Source organism: Labrus bergylta, chromosome 12 (assembly GCF_963930695.1).
Source record: "Labrus bergylta chromosome 12, fLabBer1.1, whole genome shotgun sequence".
NCBI lineage: Eukaryota > Metazoa > Chordata > Actinopteri > Labriformes > Labridae > Labrus > Labrus bergylta.
This window is the reverse complement of record NC_089206.1, coordinates 6998232-7017757: the sequence shown is the minus strand read 5'-3', so window position 1 is coordinate 7017757 and position 19526 is coordinate 6998232. Positions and strand designations below refer to the sequence as shown.

Here is a 19526-nt window from a genome sequence, read left to right as displayed (position 1 = left end):
CCTCACAGTCCTCCTGACACTGAATCTTAAGCTCATAGTTTCATAGAGAGAATGAAGTCCATCAGGGAGAATATTATTACGCCTGCCAGGTAGGAACTGTTACTTATGCCTTTTAAATTTCGTCTGAAAGGCCAAATGATTTTCTTTAGATTTTCCATAATGATCTGTTTATATCATTATTTCAATAATAGTTTCATAGCAGGTTAGTTCTGATGCATATTATTTAGCCAGGTTGGTCCAATGAGTCCAGAGATCTGTTTTCAAAGGGAGACCTTGCTAAGAAGTTTCTATATTCAACGAGAATCGAACCCAAAGAGTAAAAAGAATTTACATTTTCAGCTTAACCATTTGCATATAAAGACTGACTTCTTGTTGGAGCCCTGGATGAATTTAAGTGTAGGCCTACCTTTTGAAGTATTTTTAAGGTTAAGGTATGTAGTGTGTTATATTTCAGAGTTTTGGGTTTTTGATTATGATATAATTTATTGTGGGATTATACTGAGTAGGGGGATAGCGGGTCACATTGGAAGGGAGGTTGTATTGATTTAACTCACCTGTTCATCTTTTGTTCTCAGTGGAAGAGAGGTGAGCTGGGTTGACATATTTTTTGTTGACCGCTATTGTCTTTGGTTCACTGTGATTACTTTGATTATGAGTTAATACACCCTATCATGATTTGATTATCTTTTTTCGTTAATAAAAAGTTTAACACATTTTGCTGTTTTTCCCTCTGACCTGAGTCTTTTGGCTAAGCTACGTTAAACACCTCCTTCACTGTTGCTACGGTTCAATTGTGTTGATTTGGATGTTTTGCAAATTTGCTTTCATGTTGAGTGACAGATGAGTGTTCAGTCTTGTTTCTTTCTCAGCAATGTGAGGCTGAACCCAGAAGATGGTGAGCTTTGTCTAGCTTAGTTTAGTCTTGCATACAGACTCAGCAAACAAACAACTAGCTGGCAGGGGTCAGAAGTTTACACCTCTTAAAATCTTTGATACATGTTTATTTAGTTTATCAAGCCTATAAAAAAGATAAAGTATTGATTTCACTGAAGCCTGGTGAAGCCATTTATCAGTACATCTGCTTCATCTCAACTTTTTTTTATCTCATTGTCTCAAAATACCAGCGTTGGTTTTCCCATAATAAAAACTTAATTAATGGGAATGGTGTAAACAGCATTCACACTGTTGTTATCCAAATCTTTAATATTCTTCCTCTACTTCCGTACGTTTTAGCCGCATTTCAACTCTTCAACCGTTTGTGCTACTTCCACCAGCCAACTATCATACTAAGTATTCGGCTTCTTCGGAACACGTTTGCATGACTTTTTTACTTTTCAACTACTTTTACTTTTTAAGTTATTTCACTTTTTCCACAAAATTTTTCCCCATTCAAATGAGGTAAATGGAAAATTTTCAAACGTTCCACTTTCTTCTCAGCCTTATAACGTTGGCTCTGTTCCGCCTAGAGACTCAATTTTTACTTTAAAACGTTCACATTTTTTTTATTTTTTTTTTTTATTATTATTATTTAAACTACTTTCACTTTTCTTGCTACCTTTTATACTTTTCAAACTGTACCTCCAACTGTTTTGTGATGTTTTTAACTGCTTTCACATTTTTTGAATGGGTGTGTGTGTGGTGGAATGTTCGGGGCTAGAGTGCGTGACATCATCGCTAGAGTGCAACAGAGTTCTGAGATAGTTTCAAAATCTCCCGAACAAATTGCTCTACTGACCACAATGTTCACCCCACACAAATAAATGTACCCTCAAAATGTAGGAAAACTTGTCCTCTCTCACACATTGAGTTTTCAGGACAAACGGAGCAAAGGTTTTTACACTGTGAGCTTCAAAGCGGCAGGTGGTCCAGATAACTCACCATCTGGTGTAATGGTAAACTTCCCAAAAACTTCCCTGACCAAACCTCTTGGGACTAACTTTTTAGATCGCTGTGGTTTCCACATTTCTTGGATCGCAGACATGAAAATCACATCAACGCGTTCGGCCATTTCTCCTCTTGATCACAAAATCATCATTTAGCCACTAACTCTTAATTTAAGCCCTTGAAATTAGTACTCAATAGGGAGATGTTTTCCCCTTTTTCTCATTGTCTGACTGCATTTAAGTAGTCTTTATGTAGTATCTTCTACTTGTTCTACCACTTCTACTACTGTTTCTTCATCTTCTACTAATACTTCTTCTTGTTCTTCTGCTTTTACTACTTTTTCTTCATCTTCTACTAATCCTTCAGCTGTTTCTGCTAATTTTTCTTCATTTAGCAGTGTTTTGAGAAACATTCCAGCGGTCAGCATTCCCGCACATTTTCCGCAGGTAAATGCAAATTGTCTAGTTCCTTTTGTTTTCTCCAGATCTAAAAAAAATAAATAAACGTTAACAAAAGAAAGTTAAAGACATAAGAAAGTCAAGATCTCGAGAAATCATGCCATGTCAGCTTAGACTTCCGCAGGATTATATAATAATAAAATTATTATTTTAGTAACCTGCAGACAGAGCCATGCTAACTCTTTCCCCTGTGTCTAGTTTCCATGCTAAGCTAACAGTCTGTAGCTTCTTCTCTGACAGATAGGAGGAGGAACTTTGTTTTGTTTTTTTTCCTATCTTTCAGCATTTAAAAAACAAGCCTTTTTTCCAAAGCCAAACTGTTCCATAAAGTTTTTCATTTTGTTTTTTTATCCTCTCAGGAAAAGAAAAGGATCTTGCAGACAAGCTCTTAAATCGGTCTTGCTGTATCTCTGGGATGTTTACTCCGTACCCACACCAACTGGCAAAAACATCCTGGCTCTTCTGTCTCTCTGTCTCACACTCGCTGTAATCACAGGCGGCCTGCTTCATCACTGGATGTCAAACACTCTGAAATACAACCATGAAGGCTCCATTCAGACCGCCTGTATCTACAGTGTTACGGTGTTTCTGGTCTCGTTCCTGTGTCATCCTCTGCGCTGTGTACTGACCATGACTCTGCCAACTGTCTGTACTAAAGAGGGACGCAGACTCCTCATTTCGGCCTCTGTCATGATTTTAGTTTTGAATGTTGTCCCTAATATATCGGTGAATGTTGGAGCGGTTGCACGCATCCTGAAATGCACTGCTGAGGGTTTTACAAAGACTTTACTGAATTCCTCGGAACCTTTGAACACAGCAAAGCGAGACCTTGTTGCGGAAACGGTCAAAGTGAGAAGGGAAGACTTGAGCATTGTCACCAACTTGAGGAAGTTAGATCACTTCACACATGTTGATGTGTCAGAAGTCAAAAGCAGGTTTACTAAGATAATTGGGCAGATAGAAGTCAACTTCTCACATGCCAGGAACCTGCTCAAAGAGTGCAAACTGCTCTCGAACAGGATTCTTGCTGCTCTTTTTGTGGCTCTGCTAGTCTTTGAATCTGCACGCTATTTGAAGTCTTACCTGACATCAGTGCAGTTCGATAATAGCTACATCTGCAAAGAGCTCCAGAACCAGGCGACTCATGCTGCTAACAAAAGGCCAGCTAAAAATAAAACTAACCCCACAAGCTGCAAAATAACAAGTCAAGAATGCACCTCTTGTTTGATATCACTGGTTGTGGTAACATTATACTTCATTGCAATAACTTTAATAGTAGCTTTGGACCACGTCGTGTATCATATAGTTCAGATGATTTTGCCATGGTTACTGGATTTCCCACCAACATCCGCCATCATAAGTGTGAATTACAAGGTAAGACAATACACAAACACTTTCACCACTCTGCTTTCTGTTATTGAAATGCATAAAATTGCTTCTTTTTTAAAAAAAAATTCCTGTTAGGTTAAGTGGTTCCCCCCTGCTTTTTGCATCATCCCACATAACTGCATAACCCGGGAGCTCACCAACTTCCACAGGGATTACAAGTGGACCTTCAACCCGGAGCCGTCGCTCTGTGATGTGAAAACTTCGGCTCCGAGCCTGGGAGTCACTCTCCTGTTGGGATGTCTCTGGCTGATGAGCTACTCTCTGGTGTTCCTCGAGGTTTACGCCAGACGTCTGCGCAGAAAGATCTCTGCATCGTTTTTCAGAGAGCAAGAGGAGAGGAGGGTGGCTTATTCAATGAGGAAAACACAAGAGAAGCTGAATAAAAAGGAGCAAAAAGAGGCTGTTTCCATTGAGGTTACTACTGTTTGAAATTACTCTGGATAGTGCTATGCTAGCCTTGTTTATTAGCAATACTAGCTGTGTAGTAGTAATGTCAGTCTGTTGGTCAGGATTGTGGCTTTCACACTTGGATCAGATAATATTTAGGAAAAATTACTGTGTTGTCACTGAATGAAATGTAGATATCATCTGTTATAAAGGATCGACACAACATGTTTGCAACAATAGTTTCCTTGGCTAGGGACAACAATATCAATGCATTACAGCCCACAGTGTGTAATGGTATATACACGCACATACAGCCCCACCTCAACCAATAAAGTTTTGGGAAGCTTTAAAGATTTTTTTAAATAGTAGCTTTAACTTTTCATTACCAAATCGTTCTGAGGTTATTTTTTATTTTAACAATAAGGAACAAATATCCTCAAGAGAAGTACGATTCATTGAGAAACTTTGTTAATGGAGTCTGCTCATTCCTACAAAGGATCCCTTTACCCTTGATAGTTGAAATGGGTAGTCAAAAAAACAAAAACTAGGCAAAAGATAAATTGAGGGGATGTCAAACTCGTTGCCTATACTGCCAACATGTTTCCGCTATCGGCTATTTAATTTCCCACGGTCACCTGACGCATTGCCATCATCATTACACAGGATCAGCAACAAAGCAATCACAACAGTCTACTTTTCTTATTTGCATATTAAGACTGACTGCATTAATTTATTGGTATTTTAACCTTATACAAACTGACAGTTTAGTATTATTATTATTTCAGATGAAAGAACAAAAAAAACAACAGAAGAATGCTTCAGTCGGTGGTGGGCGGGGCTTTAGAGGCCCACTGTGGTCAGAGGCGACAGTGGAGTCATGCGGTTAGTCGACTAGAATATTGAACATCATCACCCTTACTAGTCGGAACAGGAATGATTAGTCAGTTAAAGTCATTTTAAATATTTTTTCATTAATGTTGGTCCACAAGGTCGGTTTAATGTTTAGCTCTGATTTATGGGCCTGCTCCCCTCCCTCCCCCCCCTCATGTGGTTTCATAGATATCCCACCTCACTAGTTTCCATCCACATACAGAACAACTGTTTTCTGTGTGATGAGTGTGTTCTTTCATATTTTATCTATACCGCTCAGACCCACTAGATGCCACTAATGTGCTTCGGACAGATGAGGGCAGAGAGTTGTATTCTACTTTCTGCCAGGAATTGAACAGCAATAGGGGGGATCTGACAACTTCCTAAATTAGTTGTGATTGGGTGAAATAATTTTTTTTCATACACACAGCGGATAAATCATCAGCCTATTTTGACCAACATGCCCTCGATGAAAAAACGAAATCACTTCCGTTCTCTCAAAAAAGTCCCTCGCATTTCATCAGCGTACTGCTGCTTGAAAACTCCCATGAGGCTTTGGGACTTTATTTTAAGACCCCAGAATAATAATAGAATACTTGTTTTTAATCTATTTTTATTCCTGACTTCTGTCCACTTCATTAATGTCTCAAAACTCAGCCTCCTGTGTAAAGACGGTACACTGTTGTTGGTCTAGAAATAATGAATTATTCATGTAGCTTCTGTTACTATAAATTCTCACATCAGCGTGTTGATAACTTTGTGTGTGCGACAGCTCTGGGCTTATTCTCCCCAGAAAGGCAGTGAAGCAGATGATTGATTAATGTTAGAATGAAAATAAAAAAAGTACCTTTTGCTATCCAATGTTCCCATTTCCTTCCTTCCTAGTTGCTTTAAGGTTTGAATAAACAACCATTTTTAAACAAGCATGTGTTTACAAAAGAAGAACAATGATACATATTTTTTAAGCCTGGCATGTTTGGTTCCTTAAGATCCTACTGTAACTTGGTGCTAATGCCCTTTAGTTCTAACCAATTTTAAATGCAAGGCATGTGTTCCTAGCTGACCCACCTCCAGAAAGAATGTGTGCATATAGCTGAAGACAAGTACACTAATCATAGTTCTTTGTCTGACCCTATAGGATGGACTCCTTAGCATGCAGAAGTTCAATCAGTCAACTACCTGGACAAAAATTGTTCTGCAGGATTATTTCTCCCTTTATGAACCTCTTGTCTATTCATTCGAGGATGTCTGTTGGACTGAATCCTCTGCAATTGAAAACTATTCTTCCCTCCTTGAAAATGCAGTCATCCTTCATGAATTAGCATTCATACTGAAAGTACTTTCCATAGGTAAATGTTTTAAGAGCTTTACTAAGTGGTTTGTTCGAGTCTGTTATTTGAAGCTTTGTAAAGCAGATTTTATTTCTTATTTCTTCAAAGCAGCTTTTATCAGTTTCAGCATCTACCACACTACCAGAGTGCCGGGAGCTATGAAAGGGTTCCCAACTGTGCCTCACAGAAATAGAAAGCTTCAAATTATGATGCATGTTCGTGTACAGTAAGTCCCTCAAGCGATAAGAAATGCTTGAATTCTGGACTTCTGAGTGTAGGAAAAACAAGAGAACCAAAAGCTGTTATTGTTCCCTTTTAAACAAGATAAGGAGTCAACTAAATTATGTCAGCTAACGGCAAAGCAGGCCTACTACACAACCAGTGCCATTTCACTTGAGTGGTCGTCCACTGCAGAGGGTGATGTGTTCAATTGCAGGCTACCTTCTATGTTCTTTCAGTAATTACAGGGTTTATGGTCACAGTCTTGGCCGCAGTGTTTGACATGACACTCTCACTGAGCTTGGATGGGGAGGTGGAATTGATTTTTAAGTTGGTGGCTGTACAGATCAGTGTGTGGCAGTGTGGATATATTGGTGTGTGATGTGAAACAGAGGGAGGGGTGCACTGGGAAAAAGGGGCGAGAGAGAGAGAGAGAGAGAGAGAGAGAGAGAGAGAGAGATGTGATGGCTGGAGCGGCTCTAGAGAAGGACTGAACAGTCATCTGTGTTTCTTGGTTGATTGTACCTGAGTGCTGCCGCGATGCCAGAGTGAGTGCTGCCTTATGGAAATAATGGTAAGATGCCCATTTCTTTTCTCTTTAAAATTGTAGTTCTTTTTTTTTCATTAATTCATGTACTGTTGCATACTTTTATATTCTTGAAATAAGTTAAATGGGAATGATGTGGCTACGTATTTCTAATATGTTCTGGGGCTTTTCAAAAGAATGATTTAAAGTCAGAAACGACAGAAGACTCTTTTATAATGAAGGGAGAGAAGTCTGACATGGTCTGGCAGAACAGGAGAGAGTCTTTTTTCTGTTTTAAATCACCCCAAATGTTTCTGTCAGCCTTCACTTGGGATATTTAAAAAAAGGATCAAGTAGTCATGAAGGATGACTAGTTTGACTGGACAGTCATTAACATGCACTTCAGAATCCTGTCAGTGTTTTAGGACTAGTTCATAGTCAACTAGTTAATACAAAAATGATTTCAGTGAGCAGAAACACAGAAAACACAAGAATTTTGATCGGTTTTAGCTGTAAATGTTATCTCTATGTGAATAAGCATTTATTTACTTACAAGTCATCCCAAGTCAATGTTCTTTTAAAAAAAATGTTAAAGAGGTCATATTATGCCCTTCGAAAAAAGTGTCTGTTTTCATGTACTGCCGTTCCATGCACCGGCTCGCTTCTGACTCTCTCGCTAAGGCTCTGAAGTGCCCACGTTCTAGAGCACCTTAGCACTACTGTGCTACCGCAGGCTTCGGCATATCGTGGGCGTGCTACAGAAGTTAATGGGCGTGCAATATGAGCTGCAGGGCTTGCCACAACGAGCCAATGGGCTTAGATCAGTGATATCACACTGACAAGATGTCACACTGGCAAAAAATTTTCGAGGGGGGCTAGAACCGAGCGTTACATGCAGCTAATGCTACAGCTAACAGGAGGACGTAGGAGAAGCTGCGTTTCCGCGGAATTTTTGCACATAGATGTGCCTAAACATGCACAGGACACTTGGAAAACACACTAAAGAGCATATAAAACCAGAAAAAGCATAATATGACCCCTCTAAGAGTGGCTGAAATATTTATTTATATAAAATAAATAGTAGGCAATCAATTATTTCACTTGTAATTTCAATTATACTGACTTAATTCAATCACTTTGAGCAAACCTTCAATAGATGATTTTTTTGGCGACTTGAGGGCAGCGTAAACAAGTTGTGAAATTCATCCTTATTTATTACCTTTTTGGTTAATTTGGTAAACTTTAACATCCAGTAATAACTGGGAAGCATTAATATCCTTTCAGAGTTGTGTTTCTGTCCTCCTAATGAATGTAAATCAATATTTACTTTTATTATTTATGTTTTGGTCACCACATGCTCCTCAGCGACATAAGTAGCTCTTTAGCAAAACAATTAGCTAAACTTATATAAAACTCTTTAAAGCTGAGGGGACATGAAGAGTCATAAACTTAAAAGCTCAGCACTATAAGCGGCATTTTCTGTTTGCTAATTTTTTTGCATCCCATTTTGATCCATTGTTTTAATCAAATATGTTTTTCCAAAATATCGGTAGGGGATAGGCTTTATCCCAATGTCAAGGAAAAAATATATAAAATATATAACCAACACTGGGGAGAGACCTGATATTTTTAAACAGAAAAATAAAGTTAAATCCCTTCCCCATCTCAATATTTTTCACATTCCTCATCTGTTGTCTTTATCTGTTTCTGTCCTTAGGATTCTTGTTCTGTTTCTCTTGCGATCAACTGACTTGTAGCGACTGGACTCAACCACAATGGAGAACAACACCACAATCTTTCAGGATGTGTCCAGGGTTGTAAACCTGACAGAAATGCCTCTGAACCCTCTTGAAGAGCAGGTCATAACTATATTTTTGACAATACTCATCTGTGTAGTCGGGATTGCTGGAAATATCATGGTGGTGCTGGTTGTCCTGCGCACTAAACATATGGTGACCCCGACTAATTGTTACCTTGTCAGCCTGGCTGTTGCAGACCTGATCGTGCTCCTGGCTGCAGGGCTGCCCAATATCTCTGATGTTATAGCCTTCTGGATATACGGGTACACCGGATGTTTGTGTATAACTTATCTTCAGTACCTGGGCATCAACGTGTCGTCATGCTCCATCACAGCTTTTACCATCGAACGCTACATTGCGATTTGTCACTCAATAAAGGCACAGCTCATATGCACCGTTTCCCGGGCCAAGAGGATCATAGCAGGAGTCTGGATCTTCACCTCACTCTACTGCATTATGTGGTTCTTTTTAGTCGACACCGATGAAACGGTCTACACCAACGGCGTGGTGGTCACTTGTGGCTACCGCGTCTCCAGGAGCTTCTACATGCCGATCTATTTTCTGGACTTCACTTTATTCTACGTGATCCCACTCACTGTGGCCACTGTGCTGTACGGACTCATCGCCAGGATTTTGTTCATGAGCCCTCTGCCCTCACACCTGAGCGACAGGGCCGGAGGAGGGTCGGTTCACCACGGTCACTCCAACAGCACCAACAAGGCTAACAAGAGTGCGGTCTCTGCAAGGAAACAGGTACTGGAAAGGTTAGATGGACACACAGTGGTAGAGTAAAAAGCAGGTTTATTCATGTTTATCAAAGAAAAATAGAAATCTCCTCAACAATTTCTGATTAAGAGGGTATTATGTGGTAGAATTAGGGGGGGGAGTGTATAGGTCAGAATTGTTCAAATCTTGTTTTTTCATTCAAATAAGGGACGATCGATCCATCACGTCAGTAAAATTGAGATTTTTCAACTAACTTTTTGTCCGACCAGATGTTCTTGGTTTCCCAACTGATCAAACCACCTGTGACCTGATATTTGGTCTATAACCTTTTCAAGGTCAAAAACTCTGGTTATGATGAATAATATTTACATCACCCTCATGTTCTTTGTGTCATGCTTAGTAAGTATGTAAACAGGGCAAAACAGGACATCCTAATTATCATGTTGTTAATTTGGCAGTATCTTTATTGGGAGCTTCAGCCAGATAGTCAAACACCCCCAACTGTCTGATGTCAGAGGCCAAAGGCTGTATGAAAATGACTGTGATTTTCTGAAACAACACAATACCACTATACACCCACCTCAAGCTCTGACTGGCCAGCTGTAAGGTAGTGAGAAAGTAGTCCTGGTTTGAATTTCTGTCTCTAGCTCATTTTTCTAAAAGAATGCATCATAATGAATGCCTTCTGCCTTCGGAAAAGGTGCTTTGTTATACACATATTCTATTGATAATTGCATAACCCAGACGTCCAGGGGGAGTTCAGAGTAGAGCAGTTGCTCCTTTGCATTAAAAAGAGGCAGCTGAAGTTGTTGGGTGACTGATTACACCTCCTGAGCACCTTTCAATGGAGGTATTCCAGTAAAGTCCAACTGAAGGGGGTACTGTGAGAACCATGCAGCCTGTGAATTGCTTGGTAGAGCTAGACATCGTTATTTAGAAGGCAAACATCTTTTATGTACTTGGTATTATTTACATTAACTGGCTTTTAGCAGTGTGTGCCTGTTAGCATACTGATGTTTGCTTGAAGCAAATCTGCCCCTTGATATAACCTCAAGGGTCCATTACCATACCAGTAAAGACCCATTTATTAGGGTTAAGGTAATGTACTATTCTGGCATGAGTTATTTCACATGGTTAACCGTGACTCAAATTAGAATAACACTTATATGTTTATTTCTCTGTATCAACAGATAACAAAGATGCTGGCTGTGGTGGTCATCCTCTTCGCCTTGCTCTGGATGCCTTACCGGACGCTGGTGGTGGTCAACTCCTTCATCGACCCGCCTTACAACAACACCTGGTTCCTGCTCTTCTGCCGAATGTGCATCTACACCAACAGTGCCATCAACCCCATCATTTACAACCTCATGTCTCAGAAGTTTCGCGTTGCGTTCAAAAAGCTCTGCAAGTGCAAAAGGCAACAAAAGGAAAAGGCAGCAGAGTACAACATACCAATTTATTACAGTGTGATGAAGGATTCATCCCATGAGAGCAATGACCAGGTCACCGAGCAGGACGAAATTAGCAGCCAAACCACCAAGAGGTTAAATGAGACAGATGATGACGCAAGCACTTTCAGCATTTCTTAATAAAGGCTTACTGTAGATGAGTTTGTCTTAAAGCTTTATGAGGACCGACGGTGAGTGTATGATAACTATTTGTGGGGAAAAAAAGACAGCCATTACCTTAGCTTCTTTTGCTGGTAATAACTGATACTGAGATTTGTAGATGTTCTCTTGTTTACTGACAGGTTGAATTTGGAGAGTAGTAGTTGTCCTACTTTTGTATCAGTGTTGTAACTGTGTTGTAAATATAGTAAGACTAGTACGATGGTCCTTATACTTGCATCATGTTTCTGTGTTAGGTTGTATTTTCTCACATAATTATTGTCTAGAGCAGGTGCTGGTTATGCGAAACTATGACCTTCTCAAATCATCAGTATAATGTGTCTCTTGATTACAAGGACACTTGTGATTTCCATCTGCTCAGTTTATGTTGTTTATTCAGATGTGCGACACTCCTCCACATCATAGATACACTCACTTGATATATTCATCCTGTTTGAGCAAGAAAACAATAGCAGTAGCGACAATAAGGGTCTAAACATTGGTGGCATTTGTTTCTAACTTGACCATTCAATGCTTCACCTCTACGTGCGTTAACCTAACATTTTTTTCTTCGGGTGAACCTCATCTTGACTAAAACCATAGTTGGTCAAACCCTATTCTCACACATTTTTATTTATTAAGCTTAAAGTTACAACAGCGGCTTGGCACTTAATTTTATCCTTTTATATAAATACATTGGCCAGGTGGACTGTTGGTTCAGTTCTTTGGTTGAATTACCTAAACAGGTTGAATGGATTGTCGTGAAATATTCGACTGACATTCATGATTTTGAGACGATGTAGCCAACCATTCATGCAATTGACTGAGAGTACTCACGGCTAAGATTTCACTTTTAACGGATTGCCCATGAGCACACCAGTTATTATTATCATCATATTTATATGTTTGAACCATGTAGTCCACGGTTTGAACTTTCAACCAAACAAGTGCAACAACAATCACAATGATTTTGTGGAAGATACCGCAGTTAATTAAACTTAGTAGGCTAGACCTACTACGACTCCTTTACCCCCTACCTCCAAAACAATGTCACTCCAAGTTGAAATTAAAAGTTGGCAGCCCTGGTACACTGTCTCAACATCTGGCAGTACTTTGTCTTTTAGGCTAAGTGTTAGGAGGCTAACAAGCTAAACTAAGATAGTAAACAAGTTGAACATTATACCAGCTAAACATCTACATGTTAGCATTAGCATGTAGCTTAAGGCATCACTGCGGCTAACCTACAGCACATAGCTGCTTGCATGGCCATAGACTCTTAATGATTTTATAACATCATTATCTTATGGTTTGATTGAATAACTACCTATTTTTTTTTTTTATTATTTAAAAGCTGTAGGCTAGCATGGTTTGAATCTGAACGTCAGAACGGCTTACAACAACTAACAGTAGACGTGTCCCAGTTCAGCATCTAAGGACCCAGCCTTCGTAGCCTTCGTAGATGTGTTCAGACCGATCCAAAATGAGACATTCCATTCTCCTGTTTGCATCACCAGCTGTTCAGGCTGTTACCATGTCATTACTAAGAGCCACGCCTAGCAACCTTGACAGCTGCACCAGAACTAGCTATCATAACCAACTTCACATAACTAAACCTATCATTTAAGAGATTAAAGTTTCAAGATTATTCTTGTTTACAACATTAGATTTTTAGGTTTTCCATTGAGTTGAAACTAAGTACTTACATTTAAAAGTGTTATCATCACCGGCTTGAAAGCCTGCCATTTCAATTTAATTGGCGCAATATGTTGAAAAGCGACACGCATTTGCAAGGAAAATTTCAAGGAATGGGACAGGCTTCATAACGCAGCTGTGATGTAATCGGTCTTTAAATGTGCCCCTCAAGGACTACGTTCCTGAATTGAGAAACAACTCACATAACGTTGAAGCATCTGCACAACCAGGGTTCACCTTCATAGGGATTTAAAGCATTTTCTCTGACCTGTGTGGGCATGTAGAGACTGCTTTTTTACGACATGTCCCTCACACAGGTGTTTGTTGCACCTCTAGAATAGTTTACACCTTGAGTTAATAGGGTTGTCTTTATGTAAGCCCAACAACAGCTCTACCTATTTTTGCTTCATATACCACTCACGTCCTCTTTGTATGAGGGATCATTTCATATCATTGCATGTTCAGTCTGCCAACCTGCATGGAGGTAGGTAAAGAATGTGACTGCAAACTATCCAGTCACAATTTAAAACACTGAACAACCCAGAAAAAGAAAATAAGACTTGTCATTTAAAGCCTCTGCAGACATGCAACAAACCTGACACAAGGTGCATCAGGGGGGAAATATTGTGATAGTAATGGTTGCCAACAAGTTTGCTGTCCCCCTTTATTTCATTACTGCCATTTTGTGCTTTCGTCAGCCTTACTGCATGTCTCATATCAGTACCTCAAGACTCATGTTTGAATCCCTTTTTACTGTCTCTTTAATGTATTTATCTATTCTGTATATTGTTCACGTGTGTGCCAAGATGGACTTAGGTTTTAAGATTTTTCTGTAAACATGCTTTGTAGTTTCCTGTGGACTGTGGAATGACCTTTTATAGCCTGATAATAATGTATGCTTTCTCTGTATTTATGAAGTGTTTGTGTTCTAAATTAAAAAAAACATCTTGACCATATTCAGCCAGTATTTCTTTTGGACAATGGAGCTTTATGGATTTACATATACTACACTGAATGCCTGAATGGGGAAAAACAGATGAATCACTTCAAGGACTCATTATAATACTCTTTGGTTTCAATTTGCATCAATTAGCCTTTAGGCTACCATGACAGACTGTACAAATCTCACTTTGACTGTTTTTCCAGTTTCTTTGCTTTAAAACTCAAAACTTACACCTCAGCATGCAAATAAAATAAAGTCAGAAAAGAAAATGAATTATCTAAGCAGTATCAGATTTGATGCCTGTAGAGAGAAGTTTCTGTCAATAATCAACCCTGTCAGTATTTTTTTAATGTGGGGGTCATATTCTCTGTCGCACTGAGAGTATTTCATAAAGCGCTTGAGTCCCTCTGGATACTGTGCGGGCTGTTTAAAGCTGATAAATTCCTTACTTCTTAGGAGTTTTAATGATGAAAGAGATGTCACAAGGGTCGAAAGAAAAGAATCAATGAAGGTTTCACTCACAGAAACCTTCAGCAAAAAGCTGTCAGCTGCTCTCTTCGACCCTCAACGACCATTTATATTTCTCATTTTAGCTCTTAGATGTAACAAAGGATCTAAAGACTGTTTTTGAGGGGTCGAAAAACTTTTTTTATCATTATTATTTTTAAAGGTCACATATTATTCGCCTTTTCAACAAGTCTAAATAAGTCTCAGAGATCCTCAAAAACATGTGTGTGAAGTTTATAGCTCAAAATCCACTCCAATCCTTTATTTTACCATGCCTATAAACCCCTCTATTTCAGACCTTCTCAGAACAGGCTGTTTCAGTGTCTGTAGCTTTAAATGTAAATGATCTGTGTCTGACCATGCTGCTCTCTGGAAGGGCTTGGATGGCCCTGGCTTTCTTGCACCATGCCCAATTGTTAACAAACACCTAGCTGTGGGAGTGTCACCCACCTGGGGGAGGGGTCACTGCCCTTTGTGATGTCATGAAGGGAGAATCTCTAAATGTCCTGTTTGAGCACACAATTTCTGAAAAGTGGAGCAGGCAAAAGACGGGGAGGACGGACTTTTCTCATAATTTAGGGGTTTGCCGCAGGCTATGGAAACATATTAGTGTTAGAAGAACATGATAAAGTATATTTTGCACACCTTTAAGGATTTAATCACAATGTTACAGTCTTAAAACCTTGCTCTGCTTGGTAGTTCAAATTTGGTAAAACCTTAAGGGTCGAGACAGACACTAAATTCAAAAGTCATGTTGACCACTTTCCACAGCGATTTCACTTCTTAGACAGCAACAACTCTTATAAACAGTGGCAGGGTAGCCCATTATATGGTGTTGTTTGACAGCATGCTCTGCCTGGTAATGGCCTTTTATGTGACTTGTCAGATCCGAGATTTATTCTGTTTTCTAGAGAATGCAGCCAGCAAGTGTTGTGATGTCTAACAGTATTTGCCTTTACATGTATATCCCAAAGAAAGAATACATCAATTTATAGATAGCTTTCCTTTTATGATAATAAACTGCCAGCTTTGTTTCCCCATAGATTGCAAAAAATAGCTTATGTTTAAGTTACTGTATATTTGTGGTTATTTAGGCCTACGCTCTTGATTATCTTCCACTTTACACTTCAGAATATGCAATTTCATTTCAGAAGAAACATGAGTGTTTTAGTCCACCTCTGCATCTATTTCTTCAACAAATTAAACATGAGATAATCTTTTAAAATCTGTTCATTCTTCTGTTAAGACAGTCTCTTTAATAGAGCATTTAAGTAACTAATTGATGCTCCTCCTCAACCAACTTAAACATGAGGAAATGTGTTTTACAGCTTTTAAGAAACAGAATTATAATTGAGTAATGCAAAACAGGAGGGGCCATCCTGAGCAGCTATGGTGGGTAGCATTTTAATCCTTTCTAAAAGCAAGGACAAAAAGTGATGCCCGTCTGTGAAAATGAATAATTTATCATCTGTATCTGTCAAGAGCTCTCGTCTTGTTAACATCAACATAAATAATCAAAGGCCAGTCAGAGTGTTTCACCATGTTTCAGGAGGCTCATTACGCTGCTTCAGCAGAGTTTTTATAACTTGTTGCCCATTAACCCTCCAATGTTTGAATGAATGAATGTATCTAATACGAAGGCTGCTGCAAAGAAACTACATAATGAAGAGAGCAGACGTTAAACACAAAGTGAGGGAGGAGATGGCTTACAGCAAATATCTAACAAAGTACTCAAATTAAACACATAAGAGGTGTTAATCTGTTGAATATGTCTTAATGACTGACATGTATGTTTTATTCAATATTCCTTAAAAATAGTGAAAAATATGGATGTAGTTGGATCTAATGGAGCATCTATAATTTAGTATCTGTCCCCCTCATGCGTCAGTTCATACGTCTTCTGTTCCAGTGTCGGACTTTTTGGACTTGAAACAGTGAACTTTGGTTTTTGCCTTTTTTGTTTAAATCCATTTTTTTTTGTTCTCTGCAATTAGGTCCACATCCTCTTTGTTTTTTTATTACATTATTATTTTATATAAATGTTTAAGGGGTTAATTTATATACATGTTTAAGGTTAAACATTTGTGTCCATCGCAAGCAACGATAAATCTGCTTAGGAATCGATAAAAACAAAGAAAGAAAGCTCCCTTTGAGCGACAGATACCTGTGCAGTTATCTTCAAAAAGAACAATCAATAGCTAAACCTGCATTTGTTCAATGGCTCCAATTTGCCAAAAATGAACATATGTTAGGTTTTTTGTTATGAGTTAAAGCTCCCAGACCCCTGAAGTCACCAAATTAAACCTACTGTTGTTTCAAAATACTCATCCTTGTGCTGCATATTACTTTTATACTGAAAGAATATCCTCTAACAAAGTAGCAGCGATATTTCCTGATGATTATGTGTATGTCAACCGTGCTCATCTTCCATAAACAGTCTTTTAGAATCATGGGGCTATTAGCAACAGAGACCGCCTTCAATGTGGACATGAAGAAGAGGTTGCTATGAGACCGTCTGAACTTTTATCCTGCGCTGTAGATTAAAGGGAGGCTGGAGAACATGTCAGCTGCTTTATATGTGAATCTACATCATATCTGGGGTGAATGAGCTTTTCTCTGTGACCGTATCTTTGTGGGATATTTATTAGCCCTGTGTTACTAACATGCATCCTTTCATGACATGTATACGTTCTGAAAATATGTTTATTACATAAAACTAATTAAGAATATGACTGTGTAGTGTAGAGTTGAATTGCACACTTCAATATGATACTGGATCAATATGTGCTTCAGTACCACTTCAACAAAGATAGTGTTGTGGTCTGTTGTACTGTAAGCGACCGAAAGCGGACTCAAAAGTAGGATTGTGGGTTCATTGTGATTTATTTCAGAATTGGAGACTGTGCAAATGGCTGACCGGCAAGCTGGTTAGGAGACAGAACGCTATAGAGGAATTATGGCACTGGTCGAGCTCCCTCAGCAGACTGAGAATCTTTGGAATGGAAAGAGTTTGCTGACACAGTAAGAAGTCTGGGTGCAATGATCTGCTGGAACAAAGGAAAAGCACGTTAGAAAATAGATGAGTCATTTGAAATAGTTTAAAATTGAGTGAAAGAAGAAGAACTTTTTTTTTTTTTGGTAATCAGTTTTCCCATACGGAGGAACCTAAACACCTTGATCATGATAAAGCACAAGCGTGAATAGATGCTGAAGTAGATGTGCAAAGCGTTAACTGTATCATTCTCTTTCTGTCCGCATGTCAAACATTTCGATATTGATCCGACGTCGGTGCTCTTTAAGCTATTCTGAGGCCTAAAAGCATGTTTGGTGTTCAGTCCACATCACTGTTTAAGCTGTAGCATCAACAGTGACTGAAACGAACAAGTGTGGAGAACAAACAGTGAGAAATGAACTATTGAATAAACTTGTACGAGAACTTTGTGTAAAAGTGCTTCAGTGGTCAGGAAAGTGACCTCTGAAGCACTGCTATTCTGTGTAATAGCGTGTCAGTATGTATGACAATCATGTCACACTCACTAATGTGAAGCTGAGGAACATGACAGCGTTCCTGGAATAATCATTTCAGGGATTGATAATCTTGTACCAGTGTGATCACGCATACTTCCTATGTTAAATAGACACCTGGGCATCAATATCTCTCACTCATAGACAGTCCAATGTGTCACCATGGTGATAACATATGTATTTTATTGTGTGTCTATTGGCTCTCAAGTGTGATATTAAATGTCAGAGCCTCTCGCTGGCTTTGGCTCAGGCGGGAGGAGACGAGCTGGAAACCAGGGGAAGATGGGCCGTGATGTCCATCACTGCAGACCCGCCAAGCGGAGGATGTTGTGGTTCAGAGTCGAAACGTCCGATGAAAGTTGATGACCACCCGATGACATCTTCTCCTGGTTGGAAGCTGCAGCCACAAGTGACTGACGGTGTAGGCATTTCGATGTATCTTATAGTGAAATTAACCTTTAAATCATTCTTTTGGATTTCTGTGTTCTGAGTATTAAACGGGTTGATGATAAATCCCTGTCATTCAGGTGAAACATTTAAATACTCCAACTTTATTTTCTAACATGACAGAGCAAATCTTTTTTTTTCAGTTCATGGAGTCGATATAACTTCCCTCCAATGGCCCTTTGAGTCATTCAGGTGAAAAGTATATTTCATGTTCACAGCTGAGAGGGTCAGTCGGGATCAATACTCCCTGCTCTGCAATCAAAAACATCATAAAGAATCGCTCACAGAGAGGCCTCACAGATCGATAACCTGTGTGTTTTTATATTTCAGGGAGCAACAGGGACATCAAGTGTTGTTAATTAATATCTGATATGCCCCTGGTGGAAAGGGTTTTCCTCAACCATACTCTCTCCTACTTGTATATGATTTTTGATATGTCGAAATTTGGTTTATATGTAATAGAAATAGAAAGGGCTTCTTTAAGAATAATTTATTCTCAATAAATAAACTTAAAAAATAATTAATCAGCTAAAGTAAAAAGCTTGAGTATAGAGTATTGTGGAGCCCTAAGCAGTAGTTTTTTTTTGAGGCCCTCTCCACCAGCCAAGCTTTTCCTTACAGTCACTTTTTTTATAAAGTCACAAATGATTGAGGCGTTTATTGTTTGAAGGCAAAGTAAACATATTGAATTCCTACAGGTGCTAAAAAAGAATCAAGGCTATAACACTATATCCAGTAGGTTGGTTTATCACAACATTTATCCCACTTTGCATTATTATCTAGGCCTACTTCTTTTTGTGTTTACTCAAAACAAAACCTTGAATCTGTTTGTTTTTCTCCAGCCCCCACCAGACACTAAAACACCTCCCCTCTCTTCATATACAAACCAGACTGCCCGCCTTTTTCTGTCTCTTCCTCTCTTCAGTCGGGTTACTCAGTTCATCAGCGGTGTGTTTCATTAAATAATCGTAAAACACAACCCAAGCTTTTGTTCGTTTTCAAACAGTATGTTTTTTTACAGCAGCTGAGTTAAAGATTGCTTGTGTTAGAAAATGTCAGTATCTGAATGAACTAGGTTGTAGTTTCCTCTGTTGTAGAAAAAAAACAAGCGAGTTTTGGAGAGGTTAAGAAATGAGTGAACTCAGGTTAACCAGAGATTCAGCGAGATATATCCTCTGTGGACCCTGAATGTATGTTCAAAACTAAATAGGCCTAC

At 39.0% G+C, this 19526-nt stretch overlaps 2 protein-coding genes across 2 annotated transcripts; both read left to right on the top strand.

The window, feature by feature from the left end:
* Positions 1–3: 3 nt before the first annotated feature.
* On the top strand, positions 4–5844 carry ocstamp (osteoclast stimulatory transmembrane protein). Its single transcript, XM_065960855.1, has 3 exons — positions 4–89; positions 2702–3716; positions 3807–5844. The coding sequence occupies exons 1-3, from the start codon at positions 52–54 to the stop codon at positions 4158–4160; spliced, it is 1407 nt and encodes a 468-aa protein (XP_065816927.1). The 5' UTR covers positions 4–51; the 3' UTR covers positions 4161–5844.
* A 1094-nt stretch (positions 5845–6938) lies between these two features.
* Positions 6939–13844, top strand: LOC109986739 (thyrotropin-releasing hormone receptor-like). The gene is made up of 3 exons (XM_020637519.3): positions 6939–7112; positions 8782–9616; positions 10780–13844. The coding sequence occupies exons 2-3, from the start codon at positions 8840–8842 to the stop codon at positions 11176–11178; spliced, it is 1176 nt and encodes a 391-aa protein (XP_020493175.1). The 5' UTR covers positions 6939–7112; positions 8782–8839; the 3' UTR covers positions 11179–13844.
* The last annotated feature ends 5682 nt before the right edge of the window (positions 13845–19526 follow it).